The 18,480-nt window shown below is 29.6% G+C and overlaps 1 protein-coding gene across 4 annotated transcripts in view; it reads left to right on the top strand.

Annotated features, from left to right (window-relative positions):
- Positions 1-18,480, top strand: part of LOC107452006 (transcription factor AP-2-alpha) — a 165,964-nt gene that overhangs the window by 131,814 nt on the left and 15,670 nt on the right. For all 4 annotated transcript variants that reach the window (XM_087158565.1, XM_087158553.1, XM_087158561.1 and 1 more), the window contains one exon: positions 13,293-13,411. In XM_087158565.1, the coding sequence (XP_087014691.1) occupies positions 13,293-13,411 (119 nt within the window). The remainder of the gene's footprint in view (positions 1-13,292; positions 13,412-18,480) is intronic.

The raw sequence follows: 18,480 nt of genomic DNA, 5'->3' as shown, positions 1-18,480 counted from the left end.
CCCACCTGTCCCCCTTCCACTTAAGCCCAATTCCTTCAGGTAGAGCGTGATGAGCACTGCCCGGGGGCAAGGTACATCGCCTACCCCCAAAGGCAAGGACACGGCTTCAGGCCTTTGTCTAACCGCGTGCAAATGGCCTCCAGCGAAATCTCAATTTTAAAAAAAAAAATCATAATTAGGGTCCCCACTTGCATTTCGCAGGTGACTTAAAAAAAAAAGAAAGATACGATTATGTATTGTTGTTAGTGTCAAAGTTTTCTGTGAAGGATTTGGATAAGCCGCTGCTTCGTATCTTTCGCAGATTCAAATTAAAATAATCAAAAATAAGATTTCGCTCTTCAATTGGATTCAACTCGCCGTTTTCGTATCCTGCGTAAGGACACATTAAAACAGTCCAAATTAGAAGAAGAAAATAATCTAATTATGATTCTTTTTTTTAATTTTATTTTTTATTTTTATATAATCAAAATTCGTATCTAGCTAAAAAGTTCTCTACCCTCGCTATCTTTTACTTTAGGTAAAATTTTTAATTTTTGTTTTCCTGACTTTCTTTTTTTATGTTCTCAGCAAAGTTTTGAAGATATAAGTATTATTTTTTTTTTTAACGGCAGGCATTGAACTTGCGTTCTTCGCCTAGGAATATGCCGGAATTGTTACTCATTTAACGTTACCCAGTGGGCACCTGTGAACCTAAGTCACGAAGGCGAGCAACATTACCCACGCCACACTGCCACATACCCGTTTATAGGGTGGGCCACATTCACACAATAGAGAACAACACACACAGAGAGAAACATCCATGCCCTGAGCGGGATTCGAACCCGCAACCATTGGCTTCACAGTCGGGCACGCTGACCGCTCGGCCACCTGGCCGGCGATATAAGTATTATTAGACTACACATTACCTTTCAAAAAAGGTAGGACGGAAAAAGGGGATTATTTGCTAGATTAGGAGAAATAGCGCTTGATAACTTTTAGAACTTCTGTGAATTTTTTCTCAAAACTTAAAAGCAATAAAATGATGCGATTTGTGGTTCTGGGTAAGTAATTTAAAGCTATACAAGTTTCTCAGTTTTTAGATTTTAAAACTTTAATTTTATTGCAGTTTAAACTGAGAAAAACTTGATTAGGATTATCGTTATAAATTTCTTTCTTCATTAAGTGCATACAAGCAAGGATGCTTTTTAAATGTCTAAAAGCAGGCAACTGTTTTCTACTTAATTAATTATCAAAAATTATTTTCTATCTCAATATCTCATATTGTGATTGGATGGCTGCTTTGTATTTTGTGTGCATCGAGAGATACTGCCAAATAGAGTAATTATATATCAGTTTATTTGTGAAAGTTAAATAAAAAGGTGTAAAAGGTCCTCCCCGCCTCCACCACTTTACAGTTGAGTTCGGTCGGGAAAGACTAAGAATTTGGCTTAAGGACCTCTTAAGCCAAACTAAAATATTTAATTTTTTTAATATTTACATAATATATTGCAACTTTCAGAGTTCCCATTTTCCATAAGTTTGAGTTAAAGCAGTCCAACATTGAATACTTATACAATAGTATTCATACATCAGAGTTCCTATTTTACAGAAATTAAAATAATCTAACTATGGAAGCATCTAAAATAGTATACATTTTCGAATTTCATATCCTGCTTTCAGCAAAATTAAATTAGATTTTAACAAAACAAAAAAAAACATGATTTTATTTTCATTTTAACAAATAGTGAAATTGCATTTTAAAAAAAGCGCTTTTATTTGTACTTTTGACGGTTAATACTTGCAATTACATTCCAAGTTAAAGTTACTTCTAATGAAACTGTTGAATATCACTTTTTTACAAGTTTTTAAGGTTTTCCCTTCCTTAATTTGTTTTTAAAAATTTTATAAGAAATTTTGAATTAAATATATTTTTTTAAACATATTTCTAGAAATGGTATGTTGTATATTAATTTGATCGTATTTTTTATTCTTTGCATTATATTTATACTGAACTGAATGAAAAGAATCTTTTTTGAATATTTATTTTTGCTCTCCGTAATATTTTCTTATCAACTCAAATTTTGTGTCAAATCTGTGAGTTACAGATTTTGTCAATTCATTTAGTAACTTTTTGTTGTGCTTATGTTGCAAACAAGTCAAAATTGAAGTGTCGATTTGACTTGCGTTTTAAGAGTAAAATGCAATTTAGTATTTTTTCTTATTATTTTACTGCTTGCTGTAAACGCCATAGATATATTTTTTTTAATAAAATGGAGTTAACTTTAAAAATATTGTAACAGTCTTTTTTTTTTTTTTTAAACAAAAAAGATTAATTAGAAAGCAATTTTGCTATCATTTAAATTGATGAGCATCAAAGCATAAGAAATTCCCGAATATGCTTTTAAATTGATTTTATGTCTTAGCTTCGTTAGAATGCATCTATTTTTAAACAAACAATGTAATCTGTTTTTAATGGTCACTGACATTAATCCAAACAGTAAACATAGATCGCAGAGAAAATGGGAGGGAAAAAAATCTCTTCTATTCACCTGTTCATCTCAGGTAGTGACTTTTTTTTTTACCTCATTCTGCGTGCGCACCTGCTGTCTTCCCACCTTTTTTTTTTCAAGAACTGAATACAAGGAGTTGATTCTTGATGGTCTTAAATATCTTCTATCCAGATTGGCGAATTTATCAATTCAGTTGGCAAATCATAAATAACCACCAATTAACAATTGTAATTAACTAGGAAGCTTATAAAAACAATAAAACAAATGACTATCAATTATGTATTTTATGTCTTGGCAAAACAAAAATTTGCATGCAAGGTAGTTTTTTTTTTTAGAATATGAGCACTTAAAATGTATTTAATTAGTGAATAAGTTTTATTATTTTATACATTTTTTTTAAAAAAAGTGCTTGAGATGAAAAAATTTTTGAATGTGACTTTTTTTTAAAATTTTTTAGTTTTTAGTTAATTTAAATTTTTTTTAATTAAATACCAAATGTGTCTATTTGTTATAGAATAAATTATTATACCTGCTTAGGTCCAACTCCCAGTGTTTGCCTATTAATTTGTATAATATACAGCAGTGATGAAGCGAAATATCTCTGAAAAATTTAAAATGAAGTTAGAGACCTATTTTCATCAGACTAACGGTGGGAGGTTTTCATTGCATTTTTTTTTTTTCAATGCAAGTTTGCTTTAGTTTCACTCTAAAACTTTTCTGTGTTGGAAACTTCGGTCTTATACTTGAGCCAATTGCTCCATTATCTTTTGAATTAAGTTCATAGTTATAAGTTTACGGAAAGGAATGTTATTGCCGCAAATTCAGTCACATGAAAAGGCCTTTGCCAGATTGTGTGTAGATCAATCACACATCAAAAATCTTAAAATTGAATCTTAATTAATTTAATATTATAGACTTGATCATCGTAATTCTAAGGTGTTTTATTCGTATTGGTTAACGGAAATACTTGATTAAACGGAACACAGGCTTTTCAATTATACGAGTGTACATTAGTTTCTTTTCTCTATAAATAATAATTATCGACATGTTGAAATATTCATTTTTTTTAATGAAACTGGGGTACCTTGTAAATATATATATATATACACCAAAGCGTACCCTATTACCCAAAACTATGTGGGGTTATGAGTACACTCTGGCCCCTCTCGTCATTCTAAGTATAAGATTCAGTGTACGTATAAGGCTAACATGAATGGTTAAATAAGTACTGAAATCGATCAGATAATGACAATTCAGAAATATTAAACACTTTCAGCAAGTTATTTTTCGAATTACGAAGCAACGAGAAACAAAAGGGGGCGAATTGGCAACATACGTCTTTCATCCGTTTTACTTTAGGCAGGTTTTAGGTTAGATTTTTTTTTCAAACATTCATTACTATTTGTCTCCGTTTTACAAATAAATTCATTGTTATTTCATTAAATGCCGCATGTTAATACAAGTTAATCGCCTGTCTTTTTGTTCTTTCTTTTTTTGTGCTTGCTTTCGTAATGTTGATCAGTACCATCTTTTACTGATTGTTTACTTTTATTTTCACCCCACACAAAAATGACTATTTTGCCAGTAAATAAATAAAACTATAACTTGAAAGTTTCAACAATCTCGAAGTGAAAAAAATATTGCATTATACTGTGAAAAATGGACATTTCACATTGTAAGATAATGCTTAGAAAGGACACTAATGTTCCTTCTGTGCGTATTCTCTCTTTATTTATATCTTTTTTCAATGATTTAATTATTCCGAATTATTCGGAATAATTTATTATTCCTTAATTATTCTCAAAAAATTCAACAGTAGTACAATATTTTTATTTTATCACTATGCAGTATTAATAAAATTCATTTCAAAGAATAATATAATAATTATAATATTGCAATATATATGAGTAATATAATACTATATTGCTTAATGTAGGACAATATATTTGCATAATATATACATTGCGTATTATAATACTATAAGTATTGCATTACATTATGAAAAATATATATTTCATAACGTGAAATAGTTCTTACAAGTGTCACTCATTTTCCTTCTGAACATATCTTTCTATTATACATATCAACATCCAATATCAATATCCGAACATATCAATATCCTTCTTTGATTATTTAATTATTCAGAGTAACTCATTATTCTCAATAAATTAAACTACAGTGCAATATTATTTTTTCTGTATGCAATACTATTACGATAATTACTCAATATTTCTGCGATGAAATTTGATTCAATGCTATCCGAACCGAAGTGATTAAAAGGTCTTCTAATCAGCGTTTAATAATTTTTAATTAATAAAAACTTTATGATTCTTTTCTGAGAAACTTTCTACTCCTTTCACACGATCTCATAACAATCCTTACTTTCCTTTTCATCTATACAATCTTCCTTTTTGCCTCTTGGCGAAGAATCTTACTCTTACTTAAGCCAAACATCAAAACTTTTCTCATAAAACTCACCACTCTAATGATTGGCTTATCATCTGCTGCAGTCCTAGTTATGGGGGCAGGGCTGTTTTTCTAGATCGCGTATTGAATTACATTGATCCGCATATTCGTCTTAAGTGTTTGGATGAGCTCTATTCCCTTTTTGTTTTTATCAACAATCATGACACACATTAATGTGGAATAATTATAGGGTTCGAACTTCTTTAGTTTCCTGTCGTTGGCCTTGATATTGACTTGGTATGTCGATTGTCCGAAACGAGGCCTGTCTGTCGATATCAATTAAATACATGAGCATCGATCTCGTTGTAGTTCAGTGGACTTCTTCATCTGCGGTCATTTCGAAAACGAGGTTGACGACTAGGCATTAACTCCTTGTTAATTCCTCTTTCACCCTCTTCTCTACGCCTCTCTCTCTCTCTCTCGCAAAAAAAAGAAAGAAAATCTATTACAGTTCTGAAGTAAAATGAGTTGTTGTATGTATAATGCCGAGGATGAAATGTTAATCACGATTTCTGTTTGCTTCTTTACAGTGACGTAAATATCCGGGTAGCACTTACAATAATTGAAAAATAACGAAGATACGTCGTTAAGAGAGTTTTTCTACAATTTTAATTAATTTGTTTATTTCTAATGAATCTTATGATCCTGTTCACTACGTTCGCCATTTCCTTTTCTTATTTATTTATTTACACGCAATGATAATGGATATTAATTACGCGAGAAGAATTTTTATTAGTTTATTTTTTTCTCTCCCGGTATCAAAGTCCGGGAAGTATATTTGCAATCATTGAATAACAACGAAATATCTGCTTTCAATGAGTGTTGTAAATGGCGTTAAAAAAATTTAACATTTTTTTTTACTTAGACATTAAGTCTAAGAAGTTTATACGCAACGATTGGAAAATAGTGGATTAGTTGCTTGTTATAAGTATTGTTGATAGTACAAGAGGAGAATTTATAGTTTCCTCTGGCAATATAACCCATGAAGTAGGTATTTACGATAATTGAATAACATTAAATATTTGAATTTTATTAGTGTTGTCAGAGAGTTCAGTAGAACGTTTTAGTCTTTTTCTATAGCAATGAAGTCCGGGAATTTATTTGCAATTATCGAAAAACAGAATTTTTTGGTTGTTTATAGTGTTGTTAATGGCATTACAAAAATTAAGTATTTTTTTTTTTTCTTCTGGCAATGAATTCTTGAAGAAAGTATATATATATATATATATATATATATATATATATATATATATATATATATATATATATATATATATATATATATATATATATATATATATATATATATAAGAAATATAAATATAAATAATATAAATAAAAGAAATATATATATATAAAAGAAATATAAAAAAAAAAAAAAAGAAAAGTTTGCGAGCATTAATACCATTTATAAAATGCCACTATAATATCATATATAAAAGTTTTCCAGAATAAATAACTAATTAAATGGGCATTCTGGTTAGTATAGAAAAAGCTATGTTAAGAAATTCTTTAGAAAAAGTCTAACTTTTATCCACACGTGCGTCGCATGGATTCACTGACTTATATACTTTCTTCTATTCTCGATACTCGATATATATATATATATATATATATATATATATATATATATATATATATATATATATATATATATATATATATATATATATGATATATATATATATATATATATATATATATATATATATATATATATATATATATATATATATATATATATAACGTCGTTGCCGAGTGGAAGGATTAAAACAGGTCATAGGTCGGGAAGGAGGGTACAAAATTTATTTATTAATTATTAGACAAGAGCAGTCATGAGAATGAGTAAAAGTGCACACAAAAAGAGACGCTCCTTGGTTATATGTTAGGGAAAATCTTGCAAAGTAAAATCCGTAAAATGTCTTAATTTAGGGAAAGAGGGAAATCTTAGTAGTTGCTATTGGTTTATGAGATAGATCGAACGTTTCCCACACAAGAGCAAAGGGAAAAATGTCCTGCTCTTAATTAAATGCATACTTGAGCCAAAAATAGATTTAAGAACAGGATGTGGCTTTTAAAAGTGTGAGAAAGTATTTCGTTTAGAATAATTAATTAGGATGAAGTTTTATAACAAAGAAACTAACATAAAAAGATCAATTGAAGCTTTTTATGTTACATCCCCCCTCGCCAATAATGTTTAATTACAATCCAAAATTTTAAAAAATTATCCATTTGCAAAATCTTCCCTATGGTAGAAGTACAAATAAAATAACCAAATTTGTAATGGTAACAATATATAAAAGTAATATAAATTATAAAACATTTACATATGTTCTCATTGTAAAAAATTTAACACAATCAAAAATCTGTAGTAGCATTATCAGCAATTTTAAAATTTTCATTTTCAACAGTTTTTTTTTTTTTTTTTTACTTAACAGTTTTTTCAGTTTCAAAAATCTTTTGTTTAAAAATCACAACACAGCTTTTTCACTATAAGAAGTATTCTTCATAATAACACAATTTAAGTTAACTCTTCAATCATGATAAAAATTTATAAACATTTGTTAGAAATGTGTAATTTAAAATATAAAACACAAAATACAAAAAACATTTTTCCTGGAAAAATTTCAATCTGAAATTAGATTTGAGTATTGTTTACCTTGTTTGAAAACAAAATAAATAAAAAAAATGACAGTGGTTGTTACTCTGAAGTCCAAGACTTCAGAATTTACTTCATTTCACTTTATTTATCTTACATATTTATCACTTTAATAGCAAAATATCCGTAATTTTTTATTTATTTTTTTTTTTTTTATGTCCAAAAATTTACCTTTTATACCCTTTTTTCTTTCTTATATTTTTCCTTCTACTTTCTTTTTATTTATTTATTTGTACTTTTATTTGGTATTTTTATTGCAAATATTAACCCGGATTTCAGGAAATATGTAAAGACAAATTGCTTTTATAATCAGAAAAGGTGATCAGTCTTCTCAGATTTTACATTACAACCCGTTTAACACAATTTATCGCTAATTGAAATCCAAAACAAAGCTTTCAAATTTAATATGGTATTAAGGTAAATCAGTTTTTAATTTTTGACTGATCTAGCTATTTTCCTTATTTTTAATCTGAAGTGCAAGTTTGGTTTATTTGCAAATTACCTTTTATTTCTTTTTTTCATTTATATCTTTCATTCTTTCTTTTTGGACATAATTTTTTTTTTTTTTTCAAAAATTTTAGTTCGGATATTTTTTAAAGTAATTTTTGTGCAGAGATCTTAATTGATAATTTAATTTGTCACAATTGTTAGGGAATTCAAATATTTTCATTTCTATTTTAAACGTGTTTTTGAAGTGAATTTGGTTACTAATACTTTTCAATTTTTTTTTGATCATTTTCCTATCTTTATGTTGTTTGTCTATGGAACTGTCTGAGCTAGAACTGAGCTATGAACTATTTACCAACGTTGAACTAAAGCATTAACATTTCTTGATTTAATTTTTGCCACACTGTAATTGCATTCATATATTAAAAGTGAATCTCAATAATTATTGCAGTTGCATTACGAAAAGAAAAAAAATTTAAATGGCATTTTCATTTAAACCCTAATCACTGTAAAACAAAAATATAAATTCAACTAATCAATAAATCATAGAAGCTGTAACACATAAAACAATATGAAAATAATTTCTTGAAACACTTTTCAATCAAATAAATCAATTAACTGAAAATAAAAATTTAAAGAAATAAAAATTTCAACAGTAAATACGATTAATGTATAAAAAGTAGTTTCACTTCGAAACATCAAATATGGGAAAAAATTAAAATCATAATCATTTAAGAAATTGATTTATGAGAAATGTAAAAAACTTTAACTCAAAGGATACCTGAAAAAGTTCGAATTAGTCCGAGATATTTTGAAAACCACAACAGAGATGGGAATGCGTTGAAATTCCGTAAACACAATTCCAAAACCAAAGACGTGAGCTGCTAGGGAAAAAATTTGTTTCTTCGTTAAGATGAATCGTAAATTAACACCAATAGTGACGGAGAAATTGAAGCTTATTTTTCTTTTGAATGTCGAATATTTAAGTAGACCATCGTGGGTGTGAGAACAATTATTCATCGACGATAAGATCCAGCTCAGCACTTAAGAGTGGCAAAATCAACGCTTTCTCAAAGGGATAGGGTTTCAATAAAAACATTTTAATTATCAGGAGTTCGATGCAGTTTTTCTTTTTAGTCCAAGGAAGGAAATTGAAGCTCAGCTTTCTAGTAGTCTCAGGAACGTAGACAAAATATGCAGCATAGACATGGAAAACGGATGATCGTTTAGTTCCACTGTGCGTAGGTATCATTTATAATAAACAAAAAGTTTTGAAGAGTTTATTTTTTTGATGAAGATACTGGGTGAATTAATTATTGTCTTAAGTTGAAGAAGAATTTGACTGCTTATTTACCAAATGTCCATTTGAATAAATGATTTGAAGTTATTCCATATTTTTGAAGTACCCTCTTCCGAAGTTGATTTATTTAATTTCAAATGAGAGATATTCCATATCGTTGATGTACCGTACCCCGTTCCCGACCGTTTAATCCTGGCGACTTATAACGTCGTTGCCGAGTGGAAGGATTAAAACAGGTCATAGGTCGGGAAGGAGGGTACAAAATTTATTTATTAATTATTAGACAAGAGCAGTCATGAGAATGAGTAAAAGTGCACACAAAAAGAGACGCTCCTTGGTTATATGTTAGGGAAAATCTTGCAAAGTAAAATCCGTAAAATGTCTTAATTTAGGGAAAGAGGGAAATCTTAGTAGTTGCTATTGGTTTATGAGATAGATCGAACGTTTCCCACACAAGAGCAAAGGGAAAAATGTCCTGCTCTTAATTAAATGCATACTTGAGCCAAAAATAGATTTAAGAACAGGATGTGGCTTTTAAAAGTGTGAGAAAGTATTTCGTTTAGAATAATTAATTAGGATGAAGTTTTATAACAAAGAAACTAACATAAAAAGATCAATTGAAGCTTTTTATGTTACATATATATATATATATATATATATATATATATATATATATATATATATATATATATATATATATATATATATATATATATATATATATATATATATATATATATATATATATATATATATATATATATATATATATATATATATATATATATATATATATATATCGAGTATCGAGAATAGAAGAAAGTATATAAGTCAGTGAATCCATGCGACGCACGTGTGGATAAAGAATTTCTAAAGAGACTTCTTTTTCTAAAGAATTTCTTAACATAGCTTTTTCTATACTAACCAGAATGCCCATTTAATTAGTTATTTATTCTGGAAAACTTTTATATATGATATTATAGTGGCATTTTATAAATGGTATTAATGCTCGCAAACTTTTCTTTTTTTTTTTTTTTTTGGTTGGGGAGAGGTCCCACCTCCGAGTAAACATGGGTAAAAAAGAAAGAGACCCTTGTTTGCCTTAAAGTTAGGGCAAATCTGGTCCCATCACCTTGAGATTTTCCTGCCTTTCATAACTGCTAAATTTTTTTAATTTTTATTTTGAACAAAAATTTTTAAAATTTAAATTAATTTTTTTATAATAAATGCAAAGTAACTTTATTAATACAAAAGGACTAAGAATCAAGAATTTCTTACGTTAGACAGTGAATAAGAGATAACAAAAAAATTATAACGTAGTATCATTCATCATTATCAAGCAATCATAATGCTAATTATTTGAGAAAAATATTTGCTGGTATCTAGTTAAAAATATGATGGCTACATCTGTAAAAAAATATTTGCTACGACACAAGAAGGAAACTAGTTCCCTAAGTGATGAAGAAAAAAAAATGCCAGAAAAAAATTAGGCTATTAAGAATCATTTGCTCTTACACCTTATTGCATTTGCTGTTCAGTCATTGAAGAAAAGAACAGTGCATGCGTGGGAGTTTTTTCCCCACTTATTTTTTTCCCCTTTTTTAGAAGCTTTTAAAGAAGGCGCGAACTCTGCTGTAAGGAAAAAAAAATTGAGGAAGAAATTTAGTTGAAAATTTTCGATCCGTAAAATTGGTCTATTGTAGCTAAAGGACATAGTCTTCCGGATGAAGAAAAATAAAGAATGAAAAAAAATAATATTTATGACTGTTAATTTTCACAAAATAATCATTCTTTTATTTTATTACATAGATTACCTCCTTTCATTTTTCATTATAGTATTTGTTATATAATTTAAAACTTTATAAAATGAACAGTTATATAGATACAATTTTCATGAGCGAAATTTTTAGTTAATAATTTTGAAGTACACTGGTTATCATAAATTAAGGAAAAATCACAAAAATAGCGATAACTCTTTCAAAAGTAAGCCAAACCGTGCAAAATTTGCATATGTTGTCCACTAAGAGTAGCTGAGTAAAATTGCAATATGCAAATTAGTGGCGCTGCACTCGGCTTACGTCATCTGCCTGGAGCATAAAAGTCCAAGTTTGAGAGAAAGCACACAAATTTTACTGTGATTGCGACATTGAAAATCTGAGATAGCCAATTCGTAATAATGACCTCTAGGCATCATTTGCCTGAAGAACTACGATGGAGAGCCATCGGGAGACTAGAGGCAGGGCAGAGTCAATCAGAAGTGGCCAGATGGCTAAATGTGAGTCCATCTGTGGTTCATAGACTTTGGAGGCAATTTCAAACCACAGATTCGGCATCTAGGAGGTTCAGTCAAGGACGGCCAACTGTTACGACCAGTGCCGATGACCGATATTTGACATTAAGTGCACGCAGGAATAGAACCGCTACTCCGACACATCTTAGATCCTCTCTTGCTGCAGCCACCGGAAGGTTGGTGTCAACGTCAACTGTGCGCAGAAGGCTCCACGAAGGTGGTCTGTATGCGAGACGACCAGCCATTTGCGTGCCGCTCACATCACGCCATAGGAGAGACCGTTTGCAGTGGGCCCGACAACATGTCCACTGGACGTCAGATCAATGGAGGCCTGTTCTCTTTACGGATGAGTCCAGGTTTAGTCTAGAAAGTGACAGTAGACGTTATTTGATATGGAGAGAACCTGGGACCCGTTATCATCCATCAAACATCCGTGAAAGAGATGCATACGGAAGAGGCAGTGTCTGTGTTTGGGGAGGCATATCCTTAGGAGGGCGCACATACCTCCATGTCTTTCCAAGGGGAACCGTGAATGCTCAGGTTTATCGAGACAACATCCTTGATGCTTATGTGCGCCCATATGCCGGGGCAATTGGTGATTGCTTCCTGTTACAGGACGATAATGCAAGACCACACAGAGCTCGCATTGTTGATGATTATCTTCAACAGGAAACAATTACTCGCATGGAGTGGCCAGCTCGATCCCCGGACTTGAATCCTATCGAGCACGTTTGGGATGCTCTAGGGAGGCGTGTATCTGCCATCAATCCGCCCCCTCAGACCCTTGCCACGCTTGCAACTGCTTTACAAGAGCAATGGCTCTCACTTCCTATTGAACTGATAGACCGCATAATTGAAAGCATCACACATCGCTGTTTGTGCTGTATTGCTTCTAGAGGCAATCATATTCCATATTAAAGGTACTTTTTCTATTGCAAACCGATACTTCCAATTTGTTTATTTTATACATGTGCTAATTTCTATACTACTATTAATGTCTGATAATTTCTTTTTATGTTGTTTAATACCTTACTATGTGTTGTATATTGTGGGTAAGTTTCATAAAATTCCATGTGTAATTTCTTGAGTTATCGCGATTTTTGTGAATTTTCCTTAATTTATGATAACCAGTGTATAAGGACGAGGCCTTTGAAAAAAAACTTTTTTGGGGTTTGAAATATTGTAGCACAGATTTCTAAAAGTTATAATTCTGAAATGTTGCAGCATTCATTATAGAACTTCCAATCCTCTATTATTCTTTTTTTTTTTTTTTTTCAGTCGAATTTTGAGAAAATGCTTTTTCCTTATTGCGTTAACGGGCTTTAGCCTTAGAGAAATAAAATTTTCTTTCTTTTTCTGTTTTATAAATAATTAAATCGTAGCTTGATATTAAGAAATTTAAATTGCTTGTTTCTAATTTGTGCAATTCATGCATTGATTACTTTTGCCCACGAAAAACTTCTGTACTGTGGTAAAAATTAAAAAAAAAATTTCTTTTTTTAAAATACGGCTTTGTAACCAGGAAGTTCATTTCTTGTAGCTTTTGTTGTCTGGAGTAAAAGCACATCAATGCCTGAGGCTAATTGTGAGACTATTGAATGAAGAGAATACTGAATGAAGATTCATTTTTTTTTCTTACAGGGCCAAGTCTAAAAACGGGGGTCGATCACTGAGGGAGAAGTTGGATAAGATTGGCCTTAACCTGCCGGCAGGTAGGCGGAAAGCCGCCAATGTCACCCTCCTTACATCACTGGTTGAAGGTATGATTTTTTTCTTTCTTTTTGTTTAGCTATCTCTCTGTCTCATTCATCTTTTTTTAGAAGATTTTTCGATTATGTTCTTAATGCTCGAAACAAATGTAAAAGTTTAGCGGGAACATGTTTAACTTTTATTATGTTATGTTTGAACATTTTAATTCTTACATCAAATTTAATATCGGCGTCCTTTGCATTTCATTGTTATCTTCTTTTTACAGACTCTGCATTCCTCATGAGTTTCAACAATAGTTTATAGATCGTAAAAAAAAATTTATAAGTAAATAAATAAATTCCTAAACAAATTTGGGAGGAAATATTTGTCCGATAAAATTTCCGGTTTTCACGAGTTTTCAGAATAGCAATAGCAATATTTTGAACTCAATCCAGAAGACAAGAAAACTCCTGGATCAGTACTCACAGAGGTACTGATTTGTTATGGAAACTTGGAGGACTTTGTGACCCCGCCAGATTTTACGTGTGCACCAGTTACCATTCAATACACGGGGAATTCTTCGGCCGGCTGGATACTAATTCCCGTTCTCACGAACTGTTGCTCATCAAATCATTAATTTTATTTAAGTTTTCAACTGTAAGTAGTTGTTGAATCACTTATGTTTCTTTTCATCACTAGTAACATTGTAAGAGCAATATAAATTAAATTTTGGAGCACTTTAATCAATAATTTTAATGAATCCGAAAAGCTTAAATAATTCTTTGTTTATATGAGTCCTATATTGTTTAGCAAATGTTAAGAGTTTCATTTATTTTGAACTCATGGTGTAATAGCCTATTTACCTTTTAATTTGCCTTATTATGTATGTTAAAGTGTAATATTTCTCAAGACTTATTAACAGCTTCGTTTAGAAATAATTTTTAAACTTTATGAAACACATAGTTGCATTTGAACAGTACAATGCATCACTTAACCATGTATCATTTTTTACTTTATTTGCTATAAAAACTGATAGACTTGATGAAAAAAGATGCTTGTCAACAATAGACTACCTTGTAGACTAAATTCTAAACACCGCTTTATGCTAATTCTTGACTTTTTAAAACTATGTAAATACTCAAATGACTGGTTATGTGATGTATAACTCGGTCAATTATTTTTTTTATCAAACCAGACAAAAGAATTCGAGTCAAATTTACGACTTTCAATCAACAAAAAAAAAGTCTATTTCGAGGCTTATATCAAATAGCATGAAAGGTTAATTATAAATCTAAAAGAAAATTATAATAAGAAGCTAGTTTCTACCAGAATGAAAATTAAAAATCAAATTCTCTTATTTATTTTAAACTATATTATCTTATCACACTCTAATGAGGTAGGAAATCGATACACATTTCTTTTTAAAAGTGAAAAAAAAAAAACATACATTCCAATGTGAGAAATTATATGGCTCAAGGTTTAGGTACATTTTTTTCATCCTCGCTTCTAGAATTCAACAATTTTGTCAAATAAATAACCTTTCATAAACCACTTTATTTAAACTTTTTTGTTATGCTGAAATGACTATCGAAAAATTTACAGTTCATTTCCTTTGAATATATTTAAAATTGCTATACCTCTTTAGATACAGATGTTATAATAAATTTATTAAATATTCATTAGATGCTAAACACTAATTAAAAAAAAAAAGCTCCATTTGTAGAATTGCATTTTCAGAAATTGATTTATCTATTTTGCAAGAATGTAATAAATTTGTAATGCCCTGTTGAAAACAGCGCAAAAAATTTATTAAACGTTTCATTAGCTACTTAACTAATAATAAGAAGTGTAAAAAAATTTCTTTGATTTAATGATGTATCTAAAAACATCCAATTTATTTTCCATGAATATATTAAATTTGTAATAGTAATAGGCCATTTAGAAAACGATATACAAGAAAATTTTTGAAATGTTTCATGAGACGCTACTAAGATAAATTTTTTCTATGAACAGACTAATATTTTGTCAAATTTCGCAACAAGAATATTATAAATTAGTAATGTCCGATTAAAAACAGTGCAAAAAAAATTCACAAGCAACTCTTTAGCCCCTTAACAGTAAAGTCTTTTTATTAGCATCATCACATTTCTTAAAATATGCAAATTCATTCTCCAGTAAATTTGTAAAATTTGTAACTTCACATTTGGAACAGATGTCCAATGAAAATTTTTTTAATTGCTTCATTAAACACTTAACGTTAAATCATTGGTAGAATTAGGTTTTATTAAACTCATCTATTAATTTCCCATTGAGATTAAATAAATACTGATTCCATTCATAAAAATCCTCATCTGTTAACCATTATCTACAATTCGAATTCTATCATTTCTTATAGTTGTTTTTTTTTTCCTACATCCATTATCAGATAGGCTAACATCAGTATCACAGTTAATGCAATGACGAATATTATAATTATTTATGGTCGCACAGTAAATAAAAAATAATTCTATTTATGAACAACTTTTAATCCCGACCTTCGTTGGCGAATTTTTGTGCAATATCTTGAACTCGAGTTAATTATCCTCGCTATAGCAAAAGAAGATAATTGCATTTTATCAAGATTCGATCTTCTGTAATTTCCATAATTGGCCTCTTCATCCGTGTTTTTTTCTTCTTTTATTTACCTCAATCATGCAGGCGTGGTGACGGAACTTCTATTTTATAGTTGAAAAAAGAAATATTAATAGACTGTAAAAGAGAATTTAAGAACCTTCATTACTATCATCTACAATTTAACACTTTGTTATGTAACAACAATGACGGGAGGTGGTTGTTGAAAACTTCACAATAACTTAGAGATCTTTACAGAAAACTGGATGTTTTCTGCTACTAAACTGTAACATATTTATCCAATCCTGTTTAGCAGTGAAACTAATGATATCTACAAGACATATGAGTTAATAATGACCTCAGAGTATTATAATAGGAGTGTGCAAACATTAGCAGTTATTATTTTTTTTAATGATTTAAATTTTAGCCTTTTTCAAGCTGAAATTTAACTAAACTAACAGCTTAAACTAATTTATAATTGACTCACTCACTAATTAACTAATTAAACTAAAATTGAAAAAAAGTTCCCCACTTAAAAAGAAAATACAGTCTGATCAAAATGATTTTTTTTCACTAGTTTATACTGGTGTTTCTATATGTTGCTTCATATTCTTTTGAGTTCTTATGTGTGTTTTTATGCATTTACATTATATTTTAGTGGTTTTGTTCTATTTTTTCTATATTTCTAATCTATTTTTTGTCCTCTTCGAATAAACTTGAAAACGCTATAGCATATACGGCATCTTAACCTAAAGATCATCCTTTGTTTTCTTATTGAATGAGACTCAACTTGTTACACCGTTTAATATTCCTTTTCCTTGAGCAAGAAGTGGTTCTTGCATTTGGTGCAGACTTCCAACTCTTGCAGAATTAAACTCTGCATTCAATCCGATTCATTCATGCATTTTGTATTTTGTATTTTTTATGCTTTTCCTGTGTTATATAAAAACATCTTAATTCTTTTTAAATTTAGAAAGGAAAAAATTACTTTTTCAATATTACATTAGGAAATTGTTCATGATGTAGTAATAACCATGAGAATCATTGTATAAATATTTGTAAAACAAAGTAATTTTCGGTAAAACAAAGTATTTCTTTGTCAGCTAAATAGTATGAAAAACATTAAAATTTGTAAATGCTCTTCATTGCTTACTTTGAAACTCCCTCCGACCAGTTCATCCACTAAAGCTCAAAAAAATAGTTTTTTTTTTTTTTTTTAAGGATTAAAGGAATTTTTTTTAACAACAGTAATAGTTAACTAACTTAAGCTCTGTTTAATCAAAAATGAGTTTCTTTGGGAGTTCGCCAAAAATTATCATAAAGATTATTTTCGAGAATCATTTTTATGATTGTGTTAATCTTTGTTTCCACGACTCATTGGTGTCTTGAAAACAGAGAGAAAATCGTTATTTTTGCTTTTTTCCCCAACCTTGAAAGTCCATGAAGCAGAGTAAAATCATAATAATCATTGGTGTCCTCTCTTCAAAAACATCAATATTTTTGAACTTTAAATGAAAAACATACCATTTATAATCAAACATATTTTTTCATCAGTTTCCTGATCGATTTGTTGGGTAAAGAAACATTATATAACTGAAAAACTGATTTTTTTTATAAACTACGAAAGGAGGACTTATTAGGCAAAAAAAAATTTCATGGAGCATATGATTTTTTATTTCATTCTTATTTTAATCAGGTTTTATAAATAACATTTATTCCTGCTTCAATGACCTGATCAATCTCTTTGCTTTCTAAAAAAAATACGGAAGTATATTTCTAGAAACAGAGAATACAACTACGGGTGTATTTATGTGTAATAGAACATAAATTACTTCAAGTTTTGTCTGCAGCTGAGAGAACTGAATATTTAACTTGACCAACTAATAAATACTAATAAAAAAATGAAGGGTATAAAGAGGATAGAAGAAAATCTATTCTAAAAGCTTATTATACAGAATATTATTTTGATCGTATTATTGTGATAGAATTATTATTATGATTGGGTTAAATCCACGGCGAATTAGTATTGAGAAGGCAGAGAGAACACATTCTCCCCCAACCTTCAAAGTTCATGAAACAGACTATAAGTTCACAATCCTCTCCAAATACATCAATAACTTTTTAAACTTTAAAAGAAAAACATACCATTTATAAACATAAATATTTTTTCACCAGTTTTCTGATCAATTTGCTGGATAAGGAAACATTACAGAACCGAAAAGAAAAAATCTGATTTTTGTGGTATAAACTTCGAAAGGAAGACTTTTTTTGGTTCAAAGACTTTATTTAAACTTGTTTTCTCGAGGAATATAATTTTTAAGTTCTTAAGATAAACAACATTGCATGCTGTGTACAAAAATGAAAGAAAAAGAAACAAAGGCGAAGCGGAATCAAAACTATTACATGAAAGGCTTGGGTAAAATGAAGTTTTTCTTTCCATAGAGTCAAATGGAGTCGTACATAAAAGCTTCTATCTTCTACAGTAATAGCTCTTTCTTCCATCTTTCTTTTTACGGAAATAATGCATTTC

This window comes from Parasteatoda tepidariorum, chromosome 1, assembly GCF_982258835.1.
Source record: "Parasteatoda tepidariorum strain Cologne lab strain chromosome 1, Ptep-v5.0, whole genome shotgun sequence".
Taxonomy (NCBI): domain Eukaryota; kingdom Metazoa; phylum Arthropoda; class Arachnida; order Araneae; family Theridiidae; genus Parasteatoda; species Parasteatoda tepidariorum.
Note: the sequence above shows the minus strand (reverse complement) of the source record. Positions and strands in the feature narration are given on the sequence as shown.